At 44.2% G+C, this 18567-nt stretch overlaps 1 protein-coding gene across 1 annotated transcript; it reads left to right on the forward strand.

Annotated features, from left to right (window-relative positions):
- Positions 1 to 27: 27 nt before the first annotated feature.
- LOC126986303 (cell division cycle protein 27 homolog) lies at positions 28 to 17197 on the forward strand. Its single transcript, XM_050842282.1, has 15 exons — positions 28 to 157; positions 2650 to 2725; positions 3585 to 3732; positions 4748 to 4994; positions 5593 to 6213; positions 6852 to 7013; positions 7519 to 7714; positions 8732 to 8912; positions 9795 to 9906; positions 10939 to 11052; positions 12634 to 12761; positions 13368 to 13485; positions 14104 to 14307; positions 15313 to 15481; positions 16051 to 17197. The coding sequence occupies exons 1-15, from the start codon at positions 134 to 136 to the stop codon at positions 16155 to 16157; spliced, it is 2607 nt and encodes an 868-aa protein (XP_050698239.1). The 5' UTR covers positions 28 to 133; the 3' UTR covers positions 16158 to 17197.
- Positions 17198 to 18567: the final 1370 nt, after the last annotated feature.

An 18567-nucleotide genomic window follows, 5' to 3' on the forward strand; every position in this document is an offset into this window, starting at 1 on the left:
GGTGATTCCAACATGGCTTCCCTGGTGTCGCTGCGAGCAGGAGGAGAAGGCGTCTGGGGTGTCTGAGGCCCCGCCCCGCCCGCCCCGCCCACCCGCCGCCCGCCCGCCGCCCGCACGCCCGCACACCCACACGATGCTGGTCCAGGAGCCGCTACAGGTGGGCGGGGCGCGTGGAATGGCGGATGGCATTTGACCTCGATTTTTTTATTTTATTTTTTGTATTATTTTCGCCTTCGGGTTTTGGTGGCGATTTCCTCTTCCTTCCTTTTCGATCCTTTATCTTGTCTCCACTTTCTCCTCCTCCTCCATTTTGTCTTAGATTTTTCCTCTTCTCTTTTCTCTCCGTTTCCTGTTTCCTCTTCCTTTTTCTCTCCGTTTCCTCCGTCTTCTGATTTTTCTCTCCGTTTCCTCCTCCTTCCTCTTTTTCTCTCCGTTTCCTCCTCCTTGCTTCGCTGTTCCTCCGTTTTCTCTCCGTTTCCTCCTCCTTCCTCTTCTTTTTCTCTCCGTTTCTTCCTTCCTCTTCCTCTCGTTTCTCTCCGTTTCCTCCTTCCTCTTCTTTTTCTCTCCATTTCTTCCTTCCTCTCTCCGTTTCTTCCTTCCTCCTCCTCTCGTTTTTCTCTCCGTTTCCTCCTTCCTCTTCTTTTTCTCTCCATTTCCTCCTTCCCCCTCTTCCTTTTCTCTCCATTTCCTCCTTCCTCCTCTTCCTTTTTCTCTCCATTTCCTCCTTTTCTTGCCATTTCCTTCTCTTCCATTTCTCTGTTTCCTCCTCCCTCCTCTTCTTTTTCTCTCCATTTCCTCCATCTTCCTCCTCCTCCTCCTCCTCCTTTTCCTTTCCATTTCCTCCTTCCTTCCTCTTCTTTTTCTCTCCATTTCCTCTTTCCTCCTCTCTGTTTCCTCCTTCCTCCTCTTCCTTTTTCTCTCCATTTTCTCTCCGTTTCCTCCTTACTCTCCATTTTCTCTCCGTTTCCTCCTTACTCTCCATTTTCTCTCCATTTCCTCCTTTTTCTCTCCGTTTCCTCCTTCCTCCTCTACCTTTTCTCTCCGTTTCCTCCTTCCTCCTCTACCTTTTCTCTCCGTTTCCTCCTCTTCCTTTTCTCTCCGTTTCTCTCCTCCCTTTTTATCTCTTTCCTCCATTCCTATGTTCCTCTTTTTCCTCTCCTTTTCTTGTTAGTATGGAAAGGAAAAGGACACTTATTTATCATTCATTATTACTTAGTTACTTATTTATATTTTACTTTCATTACTTACATTTTTCACTTAAGTCTTGGTTCAGAGTGGAGTGTCCTTCATTATCCGGAAATAGAGTTAGTTAGGTTTCATAGGCCTAGACTAACCTGGTATATGTGGGGATCACGTTTCTTAAATGTCCCTCTAAGCGAGAAAAATGAGAAAAAATCATCACTCGCGCAAACCGCTTCATAATATATATCAACGCATTTGTGATGAGCTTATGCATCATCTATTTTAGGGGGTTAAAATCATAGCACAAATTTGGCCCGTCGCTGCTACACGGTAAAGCCACAAATTTGTCCCATTGCTGGTACACGGTATAGCCACAAATTTGGCCTGTCACTGGTACACGGTAAAGCCACTAATTTGGTGCGTCTGGTACACGGCAAAACCACAAATTTAGCCCGTCTGCTATACGGTAAAGCCACAAATTTGGCCCGTCGCTGCAGCTGGGTTAGCAAACATCATTCAAATCAGTGCTGTTATTTAGAGTGCAAAGATTCTGCGCCTTGGGTCCCTGTATTGGTTAGGTTAGGTTACAGTTTTGGGGTTTAGGTGATTTTTATGCGATCGGCTAGTTTGGAATTGGTGAGCTGTGGGTTTGAGTTAGTTTGACCGCTGTTATCGTGGGTCCCTGTTCTCCTGTATATATTTTCTGCCTCTCCTTGTTTTTTTATATCCTGTCTTCTACTTCCTCTCCCCTTCTTCTTTCTTGTCTCTTCCTCCTCCTCCTCTTCTACCTTGTTTTCTCTTCCTCTACCTTTCCATTCTTCTCTCTCTTTCTCCTTCTTTTCCTCTTCTCCTGTGTTTTCTCCTACCTTTTCATTCTTCTCTGTTTTTCCTTTCTCCTCCTCCTCTTCTACCTTGTTTTCTGTTCCTCTACCTTTCAATTCTTCTCTCTTTCTCCTTCCTTTCCTCTTCTCCCTTGTTTTCTCCTACCTTTTCATTCTTCTCTGTTTTTCCTTTCTCCTCCTCCTCTTCCATCTCCTCTTCTATCTTTCAATTCTTCTCTCTCTCCTACCTTCCTTCCTCTTCTACCTTGTTTTCTCCTCCCCTTCTATCTCTTTCTCCTTCCTCCCTTCCTCTTCTACCTTGTTCTCTCCTCCTCTTCTATCTCCTCCTTTACCTTCCCATTCTTCTCTCTCTTTCTCCTTCCTCCCTTCCTCTTCTACCTTGTTTTCTCCTCCCCTTCCATCTCTCTCTCCTTCCTCCCTTCCTTTTCTACCTTGTTTCCTCCTTCCTCATTTCCTCCCCTACCTCTTCTGCCTCTCCTCTCATCTACAACCTATTAGTCCTCCTCTTGTCCCCGCTCTCACCTTACCTCTCTCTTGTACCTCCGTTTTTTAGTGATAATTGGATACTGTTTTAGTGGCGATAACGTCAATTTTACTCATCATCTTCCCCGTCTTTCCTCAACAGGCCGCGGTTTGGCACTGCCTGAACCACTATGCCTATCGGGATGCCACCTTCCTTGCCGAGAGACTGCTGGCTGAAGGTAAGATGGAGAGAGAGAGAGAGAGACATAGACTTACCAATAAGACTTACCAATAAAATCCACGGGAAATCATCGAATAGAAAAAAAATAAAAGGAGTAAGAAAGTGAAGATAATAATCGATAAATAAATATTGATGAAACTACTACTACTACTACTAATAATAATAATAATAATAATGATGATAATAAAAACAGCCTATACATATCAGTTTTAATTCATGGTTTCTCTTTGTGTGTAAGAGAAAGGAAAAAGAAAGAGTTGAAAAAGATCTTAGTTCACATCTTTACGTTTATTGAATATATGTGAGTGTGTGTGTGTGTGTGTGTGTGTTTGATCATTTGCTTACCTTACCTTTAGTGATGCTTACCTTACCTGTGGGTGTGGGTGTGTTTGTATGTGTGAGAGGTGATAACACATAACCTTGAAAATTACCCCCTTACCCCCAAAGACTGCACCCTAAACACACACACACACACACACACAACTAGGTAAATACACACACACACACATAATGATTTAATGATTTTATGGAGATGGAAGGGAGGAGGCAGGTAAGAGGACATAGTAAGAAATTGAGGAATGGGAGTTGTTTGAAAGACATAGAGAAGTTCAGTTTTCCGTACACTAGTGTGGATACATGGAACGGGCTAAACAGAGACATTGTTGAGGCGGGCAGTGTCCATAAAATGCTAGAAAAGTTAGGCAAATATAGATTGGGAGACAGGACTGACCAAGCTTGAGCTCAGGCCCTGTATACTACAAATAGGTAAATATACACACATTCACCATCCCCCATAACCCTCACTCACTAACACCCATTCTTCCTTTCCCTCCTTCCGTCCCTCCCTCCTCCTGCAGTTGACTCCGATGAGGCGCTACACTTGGTGGCGACGTCATACTACCGCTCAGGGAAGCCCGGCCGCGCCTACTCGGTGCTGCGGGCTCGCGGCACCCGCACCCCACAGCTCAGGTTCCTCATGGCACGCTGCTGCTTTGACCTCTGCAAGTGAGTGACTTTTTTTTTTTTCTCTCTCTCTCTTTTCTCTCTCCTCTTTTCTCTCTCCTCTTTTCTCTCTCCATCTTTATTCTCTTTTCTCCCTTCCTCTCTCTTTGACCCATTGGCTTCAGGAAGGAGAGACTGCATAATAGTACAGTAAAATCCCTTTAATCCAGAATGTAGGGAGTCACGGACGTTCTGGGTTAGCAGATTTTCCACATTACCAGGAGGGGACCTCAAAATGTTCAAACACACCCTTCCCAGATGTTTATCACACTCACTCTGTCCAGTATCCAGTACCTGCCCCGGACTTTTTCCACACTGTATGTCTCATTTAAGCTTCATGACTACAGTAAGTTATTTGAAGACTTGCATTACATGTAAACAAAGTTTGCACCGTTTGGGGCTGTCACGTCATGTCAGTGAAGTGTCCACAATTTTCTTTTATGACAAGGATATCATACAATGTAGATTATTTATTAATGAGTGCTTCTTTCTATAAAAATCAGCTATTAAAATTCTGAAATGGGCAATAAAACATTACTACAAGCTGCTGCTGCTGCTCAGCAGATACACATAAACAAACAGATGGTGTCAGTGGGGGCGATATTGCGTTTGCCATTTTCTTCTTGGCGTTGGTGATCCTGTCATCCCTGTATAAGGTGGTGCAGTAGGAGCCATTATGGTAGGAGGCACCATTTTAACGGACAGCCAGCTGGCTAAACAACGTGGACTGGGTGACTGACGAGTGTTAGCATGGGTGCAGAATTTGACATGGTGCAACGCTTTTGTTTATTTTTCAGTATATTTGGATTTCTTCCCCTGGTTTTTCTCAGCATCATCCAAAAAAGTCAAAACTGACCCTCGGTTGAAAATTACAAACCTTTGGGATTTCTGGACTAGTCAGGTTATTGGACTTTAACTGCAGTAGTTAGTCTTACCTATTACCATTTTTCCCCATACTATTTACTATTTACTATTTTCCTGATGATCAGTTAACAACATTTTGTCTCCGCCACCCCAGACTTGAGGAGGCCGAGACGGTGCTAACGGGGGGCAGCGTGCTCCACCCCAAGACGATAGACGAGCTGACAGTCGAATACGGGGACCTGGCCTGCTTCGCCCTGCAGCTCCTGGGCCTGATCTGCGCCCGCACCGAACGGCTGGCCCGCGCAATGGAGGCATTCCGCCGCTCCCTGAAGCTCAACCCCTTCCTCTGGCAGTCCTTCGTGGCACTCTCTGACCAGGGAGACAAGACTGACCCGGCCAAGGTGAGGAGGGGAGGAGGAGGAGTAGGGGCAGGAGGAAGAGGAGTAGGGACAGTAGAAAATGAAAAGAAGGGAAAACAGTTGAATATTGATTGTAAGAGGAGGAGGAGGAGGAGGGAGGGTAGAAAAGAAAAGGAAGGGAAATACTTGAATTTTGTTTGGAAGAGAAGTCTGAAAAGGAAGAATAGGGGTAAGAGAAGGAAGAGGAGGAGGAGGGGGCAAGGGAAGGGAAGGAGGAAGAGGAGCAAGGGAGGAGGAGGAAGAGGGGCAAGGGCTTGTAATATTATATATATATATATATATATATATATATATATATATATATATATATATATTTATATATATATATATATATATATATATATATATATATATATATATATATTTTATTTTTTTTCATTGTGTGTTTGTTTTTTATCATTTTTTGCACTTTGTTTCTTGTTTTCATAATATTACTTTTCCTGACTTTTCATGTGTTTTTTTTATATATAGTTAGCGTCAATTTTTAGTTTTAATTTATTCTGTCGGACATTTTTCATCATCCACGTTACCAACCACCCCAAGTGTTGCGTCGCTGAGTTGCATCGCTGGCGTGTTTCAGGTGTTCCGGCTGGACAGCCTCGAGAGCTTCAGCAACTGTCACGGCAACACAGTGCTCACCCTTGTCAACAGCGCCCCGCCACCAGGGGGGGGCGGGGGCAGCACCACCACCGAACCCATGCTCACCAATACCACCACCACCACCACCACCCTCAACAGCGTCACTGTAAACAGCCACCAGCAGCAGCAGGAGACGTTCAACCAAACACCAACGTTCACCCCCATGCACAACACCAATACCCCAAACAACCTCCTCCCCGTTGCCCACACCCCATCCTTTACCCTGAGCACCCCATCCCCCCTAAACACCCCAGTGGCCATCACGATCACCCCCACCCCAGACCGCGGCACTGGGGTGGGCGGGGACACCGGGGAAGGCATTTTACAAGCCCCAAAGAAGAAGAAATTGGTTAGGCTTCGGAGCGTCATGGGTGGAAGTGTTAGTCTAAGCCCTCTGTCGCCTAGTTTCGGTGTCCTGCCTCTCGACGCCGGGACCCCAGTCTGTGAAGAACACCCAGCCCTCTTGAACACGTCTGTGGCCTTCCTCACCCCCTCCCCGCTCTCTCTGTCGCAGCTGGACGCAGAACCCAATGCCAAGATCCCAACACCTCTCAGTAAAAGGGTAAGGGAATCAAAGTCTTTATCCTGTACTCTCAAATGTTTCTGGGCTTTTGTAGAGGTTGTGGGTACTTCCAGGGGTAGTTGTATGACCCTTCTGTACCATGAACCTAAAAGAACTCATTAGAACTCGATCAATCTTAGGTTCTTTACACACATTTGATAAGGCTTCTGTAGAGGGTGTTGTGTGTTTTTCCAGGGGTAGTTTTATGACCCTGGTGGTAGTTTGACCCTTCTGTTCTTTACACACATTTGATAAGGCTGTAGTAGAGGTTGTTGTGGGTGTTTCCAGGGATAGTTTTATGACACTGGTGGTAGTTTGACCCTTCTTCTGTACCATGAACCTAAAACCACATTCATTAGAACTCTATCAATCTCAGGTTCTACACACACATTTGATAAGGCTTTTGTAGAGGTTGTTGTGGGTGTTTCCATGGGTAGTTTTATGACCCTGGTGGTAGTTTGACTCTTCTGTACCATGAACCTAAAACCACATTCATTAGAACTCTATCAATCTCAGGTTCTAAACACACATTTGATACATGAAAAACACTCCCTTCTTACCTGTTAATGTCACTCCTATTAACTTCTTTCCTACCAACCTCTCCTGTTCACCACCTCGCCTCACCCCCTAACCCACAGATCCTATGCCGGAAGACCAAGGACTCCCCGCTGGTGCTGAACAAGCCGGCGGTCTTCGCTCCGGCGGGCAACAACAGCAACTTCCAGAGCCCCCCCAGCGTGCAGCCCAACCCCAACGTGCGGCGTTCCTCTCGGCTCTTCGGCAACAGCAACTCGGTGAAGGTAAGGAATATGCGAATGGTAAGCTATGGAAGTTGAAGAAGACTGTTTATGGCCTTTGTGATGCGAGATAAATTGTTTGTGGTTATGTATTTATTTATTTTTATTTATCGTTTTTATATGATGAATTGTGTCCTAGGGTTGAATTTTTTCTCTCATGGTGATAAAACGACCCTTGTGCTCACGGCCATTTAGTTTACTCCCAATGGTTTCTTTCTCTTGTAGGAGCAGAACTATGGTGGACTATTTTATATGTATCTTTGCCCTTGAGTTGCCTTCTTTACTTCCAAATAATGACACAATGAAACGGACATGTATTAGGATGGGCTCATATTTTCTTTGGGGTTTTGTGGGTTTTAATTTTTGTTGCTTATGTTTTTTCCAATTTTTGTCTTTTTTTCAGTTAGTTTACATTGTTCTAGTTTTCATTCCCCCTCTTCCTCCTCCTCCTCTTCCTTCCCTATTGCTCTATGCACCTCCCAGGCCTCATTCCATCTCTTCCCTTCAGGAGAACAACAAGTCCCCCGCCAGGAAGACCAAGACCAGGTCCTCCAAGAGTCAGTCCAGCCTGTCGGAGCTGAATGAGAAAAACAAGAGTGAGAACCAAGACATCATCTCGCCCACCGACAAGCCCTACCCCGAGAAACCTCCCTCGCCGCAGTCCCTCGCACAGCAGGCCTTCACTATACAGAAGCAGTCGGCGGGTGAGTGGGTGAAAGGGTGTGGGTGTGTGTGGGTATGATAGAGTGGGTGGGGGAGTGGATGGTGTTGTGTGGGTGAGTTTTTTATTTTTTTTATTTATTTATTTTATTTATTTTTTATTTTTTATTTTTTTTTTTTTTTTCCGTCTGCACTTGTAGCCTGTAGTGAAAGAGTATAGACTTTTTCCCTCAACTTTTCCTCTCGTATTCCTTTGTTTTCTTTGCTAGTGTCTTGTTTCTCCTTTCTTTGTTGTGTGGGTGAGAGTGGGTGTAGGGTGTGGGTGACAGACTGGGTGAGTGTACGGCTGTGTGTGGGTGTTGAAAGAAAGCCTCGGGGATCATTTATATTAGGTGTTGTATTTGTGTCTCCTATGTTAACTCTCTTAGGGTGTGGGTGACTGGGTGGGTGAGTGGGTGACAGACTGGGTGAGTGTATGGCTGTGTGTGGGTGTTGAAAGAAAGTCTCGGGGATCATTAAATATTAGATCTTGTATTTATTCTTTCTTTGTTAACTCTTCTTACTTCTCTGCCTCAGCCTCCTCTCCTTCCATCCTTTTCATTACCTTCCATCTCCTCTTTATCTTCCACTTCCTCTTCTATTCCTTCTCTCCCTACCTCCCCCCTTCTTCCTCTTTCCTTCCTCCTCCTCTTTCTCCTTTCTCTCTTCCCTCCTTCTCATTACTTTGCATCTCCTCTTTATCTTCCACATCCTCCTCTCCCTACCTCCCTCCTTCTTCCTCTCCCTACCTCCCTCCTTCTTCCTCTTTCCTTCCTCCTCCTCTTTCTCCTCTCTCTCTTCCTCCCTCCTTCTTCCTCCTAACGTTATCCATCTTTTTCTCTTCCTCCTCCTCCTCCTCCTCCTTTATTTTTTGTATTCATATCTGCTCATCAAGGGCAGTTTACTTGCGCTTGTATCTATTTTATTCCCTTGATCCCCTTTCTTAGACCCCAATAATAATAATAGTAATAATAACAATATATACAAGTCAGTAAGTCCGTGTTCCGTCCTCGGCGTCACAGAGGGGTTGATGTCCTTGCTGCGGGACATGGGCACAGCGTATCAGCACCTGGCGCAGTACAATTGTGAGAAGGCCATTGAGCTGCTGAGCGCCTTGCCCACCCAGCACTACCGCACCGGCTGGGTTCTCTCGCACATCGGCAAGGCGTACTTCGAGATGACGGACTACCAGCAGGCCGTCAAGTGAGTGTTTGTTTGTTTTGTGTGTGTTTGTTCTTGTTTAATTGTGTTGTTGTAGGAACGAGTCTAGTTTGCAATGTTCTGTCTCTTGAAACTATCATATGTTTTTCTTTTAATTACTGTTGATGTCTTTCTTGTCTTTTAAAACTGTCAGGAGTGTTTATTTGTTCATGTGTGTGTGTGTGTGTGTGTGTGTGTGTGTGTGCTCTTGTTTAATTGTGGTTTTATAGGAATGAGTAGTTTGCAATGTCCTGTCTCTTAAAACCATCATATATTTTTCTTTTTTGGTTTATTTTTTACAGGATTGAGTCAAGTTCATAATGTCCGTCCTTTTAAACTATTATATTTTTCTCTATTTCTTTATTGCCGTTGATGTTTTTCCTGTCTCTTAAAACTATTATATATTTTTCTTTTTTGCTTTATTTTTTACGGGATTGAGTCAAGTTCATAATGTCCGTCCTTTTAAACTATCATATTTTTTTTCTATTTCTTTATTACTGTTGATGTTTTTCCTGTCTTAAAACTATTATATATATATATATTTATTTATTTATTTTTTTTTTTTAAGGGATTGAGTCAAGTTCATAATGTCCGTCCTTTTAAACTATCATATTTTTTTCCATTTCTTTATTACCGTTGATGTTTTTCCCGTCTCTTAAAACTAGACATATTTTATTTTTCTGTATCACTGTGAATGAATTTTAGAACATGACCATTTTTCAATAATATGTTCCTTCAATTTATTTATCTGTCCAGAAAGCTAATTTTTCTCATGTTCTTTTTTACTCTTTCATCATCTTTTGCTGTGCCTTCTTGTGTGTGTGTGTGTGTGTGTGTGTGTGTGTCAGATCCTCCTATCAAGCATCATGTGTGTGTGTGTTTCAGGTTCTTCAGTGAGGTGCGTGAGTGGGAGCCGCACCGTCTGCACCTCATGGAGTACTACAGCACCGCACTCTGGCACCAGCAGAAAGAAGTGCAGCTCTCCGCTTTGGCCCAGGTGAGAGAGAGAGAGAGAGAGAGAGAGAGAGAGAATATAGACAGGCAGACATAAAGGAACAAAGAAAGATAAAGAAAGGAACAGGGTAAGAAATTCAAAACACAGACAGGCAGACAAAAAGGAACAAAAATAGGTAAAGAAAGGAACAGGGTAAGAAATTCAAAACACAGACAGGCAGACAAAAAGGAACAAAAATAGGTAAAGAAAGGAACAGGGTAAGAAATTCAAATCACAGAGGCAGACAAAAAGAAACTATGGGTTAAGAAAGTAAAAAAAAGAAACAGGATAAAGAAAAAAAACACAGGCAGACAAAAGAAACAAAATGGGTAGAAAACAGGATAAGATATTTAAAACAGAAAGGTAGACAAAAAAATAGGTCAAGAAAGTTTAAAAAAATGAAACTGGATAAGAAAAAAATGAAACACAGGGAGACAAAAAAAAAGATAGGCAAAGAAAGTAAAAAAAAAGAAACGGGATAAGAAAAAAACTGAAACGGGCAGAAAAAAATAGGTCAAGAAAATAACAAAAAAGAAACTGGATGAGAAAAAACTGAAACACAGGGAGACAAAAAAAAGATAGGCAAAGAAAGTAAAAAAAAAAAAGAAAAATAAACAGGATAAGAAAAAAAAATGAAACAGGCAGAAAAAAATAGGTCAAGAAAATAACAAAAAAGAAACAGGAGAAGAAAAAACTGAAACACGGGGAGACAAAAAAAAGATAGGCAAAGAAAGTAAAAAAAAAAAATAAATAAATAAACAGGATAAGAAAAAAACTGAAAAGGGCAGAAAAAAATAGGTCAAGAAAATAACAAAAAAGAAACAGGAGAAGAAAAAACTGAAACACAGGGAGACAAAAAGAAACAAAATGGGTAGAATAACAGGGTAAGAAAAAATGGAACAGGCAAACTTACTTAAAAACACATACACAAAAGATTGCAACCCACACAAGCCCAAAACACACCCAGTCACCCACACACACACACACACATCTATACACTCACCACTAACCACCTTCATTTCCGACCCCACACAGGACCTGGTGGAGGAGGATCGTGAGTGCCCGCAGGCCTGGTGTGCCACGGGGAACTGTTTCTCCCTGCAGAAGGAACACGAGGCAGCCATCAGGTTCTTCTCCAGGGCCATACAGGTGAGGAGGGGCTGAGGGAAGTGGCTGGATCTTCTGTTCCCTCTATATTTGCTCTTTGTATTGATGTGAAGTTACCCTCTGTTCTTTCCTCTCGGGTGGGCAATAACTTTCCCCTTGTACTCTTCTTGGCCATAGAATAAGACACCTTTTTTTTCTCTTCCCCTCCTCTTTAGAAATGCTGTAAATGCCTTCTGTTCCTTCTATTGGTCTAAAAGTTACCTTCTTTCCTCTCGGGTGGGCAATAACTTTCCCCTTGTACTCTCTTCTTGGGCATAGAATAAGACACCTTTTTCCTCTTCCTTGCGTCTTTGAGAATGCTGTAATGCCTTTCTGTTCCCTCTGTATTGGTCTAAAAAGTTACCTTCTGTTCTCTCGGGTGGGCAATAACTTTCCCTTCGTACACTCTTCTTGGCCATAGAATAAGACACCTTTTTCCTCTTCCTTGCCTCTCAGAGAATGCTGCAATGCCTTTCTGTTCCCTCTATATTGGTCTAAAAAGTTACCTTCTGTTCTCTCGGGTGGACAATAACTTTCCCCTTGTACTCTTCTTGGCCATAGAATAAGACACCTTTTTCCTCTTCCTTGCCTCTTAGAGAATGCTGTAATGCCTTTCTGTTCCCTCTATATTGGTCTAAAAAGTTACCTTCTGTTCTCTCGGGTGGGCAATAACTTTCCCCTCGTACTCTTCTTGGCCATAGAATAAGACACCTTTTTCCTCTTCCTTGCCTCATAGAGAATGCTGTAATGCCTTTCTGTTCCCTCTATATTGGTCTAAAAAGTTACCTTCTGTTCTCTCGGGTGGGCAATAACTTTCCCTTCGTACACTCTTCTTGGGCATAGAATAAGACACACCTTTTTCCTCTTCCTTGCCTCTTGGAGAATGCTGCAATGCCTTTCTGTTCCCTCTATATTGGTCTAAAAAGTTACCTTCTGTTCTCTCGGGTGGACAATAACTTTCCCTTCGTACACTCTTCTTGGCCATAGAATAAGACACACCTTTTTCCTCTTCCTTGCCTCGTAGAGAATGCTGTAATGCCTTTCTGTTCCCTCTATATTGGTCTAAAAAGTTGCCTTCTGTTCTCTCGGGTGGGCAATAACTTTCCCCTCGTACTCTTCTTGGGCATAGAATAAGACACCTTTTTCCTCTTCCTTGCCTCGTAGAGAATGCTGTAATGCCCTTCTGTTCCCTCTATATTGGTTACCTTCTGTTCTCTTGGGTGGACAATAACTTCCCTATGTATACAACCCTTCTTGGCCAAACTTTTTCTCTTCCTCCTTCCCTCTTAATTAATACTGCAAGGCCTCTCTGTTCCCTTTGTTTTGGTCTCAAATGTTACCTTATTTTCTCTCATCTATTACGTTTCTTTGGTCTATAAAATCTATCTTGTGTTCTTTCCTCTATTCCTCTCCATTGCTCTATAAAATAACTGTCTTTTTGTCTGTTCCTTCCGTATTTCTACAAAATTACCTTCTGTTCTCTCTATTTCCTTTTCATTACTCTATAAAATTTATCTACTGTCTTTCTCTTGATTTCCCTTGCATTGCTCTAAAACTCACCTTCTGTATTCTCTTTCCTCTCAGGTGGACCCCAACTTTGCCTACGCCTACACCCTGCTTGGCCACGAACACATAGCCACGGAGGAGCTGGACAGTGCCCTCAGCTGCTACAGGAGTGCCATCAGGATAGACCCTCGACACTACAATGCCTGGTGGGTAGCCGGCGCCCCCTTGAAAGTGGAGTGGCGTTTTGATTTTTTCTAATGCGGTCCTATTATCTACATTTACCTTGATGATGAAGTTAGGTTTTGCTTCGGTATTTTGTCTTATATGTAAGTATTGCGTGAAGTTAGATTTTGCTTTCTTCATTTCACTCATATAAATAGTGGGGTTATTTTCTTTCATATATCTACTTATTCAACTCTATCTTCATTATCTTATCTACATTTACCTTGATGATGAAGTTAGGTTTTGCTTTTTCTTTCATATATCTACTTATTCAACTCTATCTTCATTATCTTATCTACATTTACCTTGATGATGAAGTTAGGTTTTGCTTCGGTATTTTGTCTTATAGGCCGGTAAGGGACGTGAGGGGTGGGTGGGAGGGCAGGGGCAGGCAAGGTGTGTGTGGGAAGGTTGTGTTTGTTTTTTTCCTATGTAAGTATTGAGTCAAGTTAGATTTTGCTCTCTTCATTTCAGTCATGTATAGATAGCAGGGTTATTTTCATTCATATATTTCCTTGCTCATCTTTATCTTCAGTCTTTCCACTTGGTTCTTGACTGACTGGTGTGCGTTTGGTGTTCCCCTCTCTCAGGTACGGCATTGGTCTGGTGCTATTCAAACAGGAGAGGTTCGCCCAAGCTGAGTCCCACTTCAGGAAGGCGCTGAGCATCCACCCTCATAGCTCAGTGCTCATGTGCCATGTGGCCGTGGTGAGTGTGATGCTGACAACTGTATTCTGCCTTTCTCTTGAGCTATGGTGCACCTGTTGTAGTGTGTCGTATGTCTTCTTTTAATGGCCTTGTTTTCCCTTTTGAGGTTGGATGGGCTGAGTCTCCTATTCTTGAAGCTCATATACCCTCTCCTCCTTCACTGCTTCATGTCTCATTCCTCCTCCTCCTTCTGCAGTGGATATTTTTCTCCTATGCTTTCACCTTCAATCCATCTTGTCTACCAAAAAAATAAGTAAATGAAAAAATAAACCATGACTTCACCTCTCACCCTCCTCCTCCTCCTCCTCCTCCTACACACCGATATTTTTCTCCTATAATTTTTTTGCCTTTGGTCCATCTTGTCTACCCCCCCCCCCCACCACCACCCCCCAAAAAAATTATAATAATAGATAAATAAATACATAAATCACTGCTGTTTCAACTTACACCTTCCTTCTCATCCTCCTCCTCCTTAAAAAAATAACAAAGAAATAAAAATAAACCACCTCTCACCTTCCTTCTCGTCCTCTGTCCCTCCTTAAAAAAATAACAAAGAAATAAAAATAAACCCCCACTGCTTCACCTCACACCTCCCTTCTCCTCGTCCTCCGTCTCCAGGTGGAACACGCCTTACAAAAAAGCAGTGCCGCGCTGTCCACCCTAAACCGGGCCTTGGCGGTGGACCCTCGCAACCCACTGTGCAAGTACCATCGGGCATCCATCCTGCACGCCACGGACCGCCACCAGGAAGCCCTCGCAGAGCTTAACCACCTGCGGGAGATTGTGCCCAAGGAGTCCAACGTTTACTTCTTGCTGGGGAAGGTGGGTACTGCTTCTGTGTGTGTGTGTTTGTGGGTATAAGCGAGGATTGGATTTACTCCTTCTCAGATGTTTTTTGCTCTCACAAGTCACAACAAATATTTCCACAGGCCACAAAGATGATTAGTCAAGTTCTCATGCGTGGTTTTCACATTCACGGTACAGAAGCCTTGTCACATTATCACTAGGCTCATAAAACTACCCTAGGAAGTACCCACAACAACCTCTATGAGTGGCTTATCAAATATGTGTGTGTGTAAGCCCCAAAATGTTTGAAAATATGGACTCAACAGACAGCCATCAACCCAACACAACATATCAGCATCATAGAGTCAGGCAGTAATCTTATAAATACACTCAGAACACAAGCCTCGGAAACACTTATATCCACATTCAGCCATCAACACCACACAACACAATATTAGCATCATAGAGTCAGGCAGTAATCTTATAAATACACTCAGAACACAAGCCTCGGAAACACTTATATCCACATTCAGCCATCAATACCACACAACACTAGCATCAAAAGAGCATACACAATACAAACCTCCAACTCTTTTAACCTGGTAGCAGCGATGGGCCAAATTTGTGGCTTTACCGTGTACCAGCGACGGGCCAAATAAACCAAATAAACTGATCACAAATGCATTGATAGATATTGTGAAATGGTTTGCGTGAGTGATGATTTTTTTCCTTATTCTCACTTAGAGGGGCCTTTAAGAAACATGATCCCTGCTGCTACTGGGTTAAATTCACACTCACCCATCAACACAACACAACCACCATCAATAAGAGACTCGGAAACACTCATATTCACACGCAGTCATCAACGCAACACTTGGAAAACCAGTAACAGTAACACATCGCCTATTCCGTCCCTCCTTACAAGACAACACAACCACACCAATAATAAGAGACTCAGAAACACTCATATTCACTCTAGCCATCAACGCAACACTTAGCGAACCAGGTATTAACGCAGCACCTATTCCGTCCCTCCTTCAGGTGCACAAAAAGCTGGGTCAGACTCACTTGGCCCTCATGAACTTCTCCTGGGCCATGGATCTTGACCCTAAAGGTGCCAACAACCAGTTCAAGGAAGCTATTGACCCCGCCATCAACCGCTTCCCTGTGGACGATGATGACACCACCAACAACAACCCTCATGATAACGGTGGGTGGCGGGAGAGGATGACGGCTTGTTGGGGTGGAGTTGGTGTTTCTTCCTTTTTTTTTTCTCCGTTTTCTTTATCTTTTTTTCATGGTGTGTGATGGGGAAAAATAATACCTTGGATGTTTGGAGTTAATCTTCTTGCCTTTTGTTTTTTCTTTTTAATTTTTTTCTTTTCATTTCATCATTTTTCATATCATTTTCATAATCTAGTTTAGTTTGTGATCAGTTTTTCCCTTTCCCTCCTGCTTGCTGTATTTCCTTTCGTGTTAAATGGTATCCTTGCCCTTCGTTTCTTTCTGTTTTTGTCGTCATTTTCCATTTTTTTCATTGCATAGTTTGTAGTTTATGATCAATTTTGTCTTTCTCTCTTACCTGCACTTTTTTCTTATCATGTTGAATAGAAAGTAAACAGATTTGCAGGGAAGTCTTGTTTTCTGGGGCTTGCAAATGTTGGTTGAGTGACTTCTTGTAGTCCCCATGTATCTCTGTATCTGTGTTCACCGCCCGCTGTGGCTGCCCTGAAGTGACGGAGATGTACGAGTAACTGAAGCTTCATCATTTACTTGCAGGCAGCGAAAGTTGCTCCCTGGCACCAGCCGAGTCCTCGCAGGAGTCGCTGATCCTGGAGCCGCAGCAAATACCCAACGTGGAGAGCCTCAGCGACGACAGCCTATAATAGCAGGAGGCTTAGGCTTCTCAATTTCTCATAAACCTATTGCCACACAGGGATGGAGGGAGGGAGGGGGGGATGGTGGTTTTTTTTTTTTTCTTTTTTTTCCTTTATATATTTTTTTTATCATTCAGGAGGGAGAGAGCTTGGCACTGCCTCCCATTGGTTAATTATTGTAGCCTAGCTCACTGGAGAGGAATGCATGAGTGTGTGTGTGTGTGTGTGTGCATCGGGTGAGTTGAGTGTGGCTGAGTGGGGAGAGCTAGGAGTGAGGCTGGAGTACAAACAAACCTGGGAGGATCAAGGTTACCACAGGAAGGTAGCACGGCAGGACGTGTATCTATGCTCCACCACCTGAGCCACGCCCTCGCCGGCCCAGGCACCGATGATGTGGGCCAGCCACAGCCTGCACTGGCTGGCTGGCTGGCCCAGGAGGCAGCCCCTCCCTGGGCACAGTGGAGGAGGCCAGGCCTGGGCAGGGCAGGGGCACTGCCGCCAGGCTGAGGAAGGCAGTTGGTGTGGGGGTGGGAGTGAGGGGCCGCTCCCTCCCAACCCTGCCCCCATGCGCCTGGCTGGAGAGGGAGTATCGGTGTTCTCCCGCCCTGCACGTGGTGGCATACAGCATAGCAAGGAGCACTCGGAGACATTCTTTGAGCTAAATGTAAGTGATCTGTAAATTTTATTTATATTCCATAATTATATAAATAGAGACGACGCTTAAAATCCACAGGGCTTTGGTCCCTCCGTCCCGGCGAGGCAGTGTCCTGCGCGCCGGTTGGTGGCCGACCAAAGTTCCTGTAAATTTCAAGACTATTTAAAGGAATGACAAATATATATATGTAAATTAATCATTGTTATACCAGATTCTAGTCTTAGGCTACTGTTGCCACTCAAGTAAGGATGCAGTAACTGACCTTGAAAGTTACTGAGAATTAATGCCAAGCATTGATCCAAGCTGTGTTATCTCCTACCCCAGTGTATGGCTGACCTGACTGCTAAGTGTTGTTAGACTCTTCAGTGTTTTGTAAATAAAGAATAAAACCACATCAAGTGTATGCTCTAGCAAGAAGCATGTCTGGCAGGTGATCAGTTTTCTTCCGATGACACACCCACACCCGGTGCCGGGCAGCCTCCCGTGGCACCGGCCCCCCTGCCTCGGTGTTCGCCGGGCAGCAGCCAGGCCTGGCCCGAGGCACTGGCCGTGCTGTAATGCCCCACACCCAGCTGGTGCAGTTCACCCCTGCTGCCAGTGCTTGGCCTGTGCCTGAACAGTGCATGCTCTCTCATCCTATTCTGGCCGTCGTGACCGAGTGTGCCCGGGGGTCACAAGCCACCGGTGGTCACGGTGGACGTCAAGGAGAGCCTTTGGAGTGGCATTAGGGCTCTCCATATTTCAGGGTCATGGCAAGTTCCTTTGGGCACGGCACACTTCCTCTGCCGTTGTGCTGCCCAACCAGCCCGCCTCAGACCCACCAGTATACTATTTTGTGTGAGGGCTGGCAAACCATAGTTGTCTGTACCAGATTGTAAGTGTCATTTCACAAGATGCCCATTTAAGCTGTGGCCAAACGCTGCTGTTTATGAGTGGGAGCAGTGGACCCCTCCTGCATGGTAACCCCCAGCACTAGGCACACTACTTAGTCTCCCGCAAATGTCGCTAGCATAGAGGACCAGCTCGCGGCCGCTGGTTGTAGAAGCACTGGCTGCCTCAACTTACTTTCCTGGGCTGTGCCAAAAGCCTGTATGAATGTGTATAGCGTTGAAGGGCATTAGTAGTCCTGCGTGTGCAGCCACCTTTGAGGCGGTTGTCAAGACCAGCGACGTGAGGCCGGCCCAGCTCAGACCGCAGGGATCAACATGTGCAATATGTACCCAGTAACTGCACGTTCACTTGGAAACATTCTTACCGTTAGACATGGTGGGTGGAGGAAGGGCCACTCACAGGCACAATATTTCAAGAACAAACCTTTGTTTCATGTTACTTTACCTCAGATTGCCATTTATTAGGGATGGTTACCTTCTCGTAATCTCATTTAGAGGTGGAAGACATTTTGTACTGTGTTCGTTGTTTGAGTAGCCGTGTAGCCGCCTTGCCTTCGCCGAGTGTACTCTATCTGTAAGGCAGGTCTTCCATAGGACGGTCACCTGTCAAGGTTCTGGAGGCTGCTGTTTTATTATCTAATGGTATTTTGTGATTATTTCGCATGTAAAAGGCCACCATACATTCTTATTTAAATGTTAAATGAATCAACATGGGGTATATGTTGAAAATGTTTATGAATTACTGATGAATATGTTTATGAGACTGCCAGGAAATCTCAGAGCTCATAATGCATCGCAGTGCATCATAAGGCTGAGGGAAGACAAAGCTGGACAATCATGAGTTGAGGGAACATGCTGCTGTGTGCTTGGGGGC

This window comes from Eriocheir sinensis, chromosome 61, assembly GCF_024679095.1.
Source record: "Eriocheir sinensis breed Jianghai 21 chromosome 61, ASM2467909v1, whole genome shotgun sequence".
Classification (NCBI taxonomy): Eukaryota; Metazoa; Arthropoda; class Malacostraca; order Decapoda; family Varunidae; genus Eriocheir; species Eriocheir sinensis.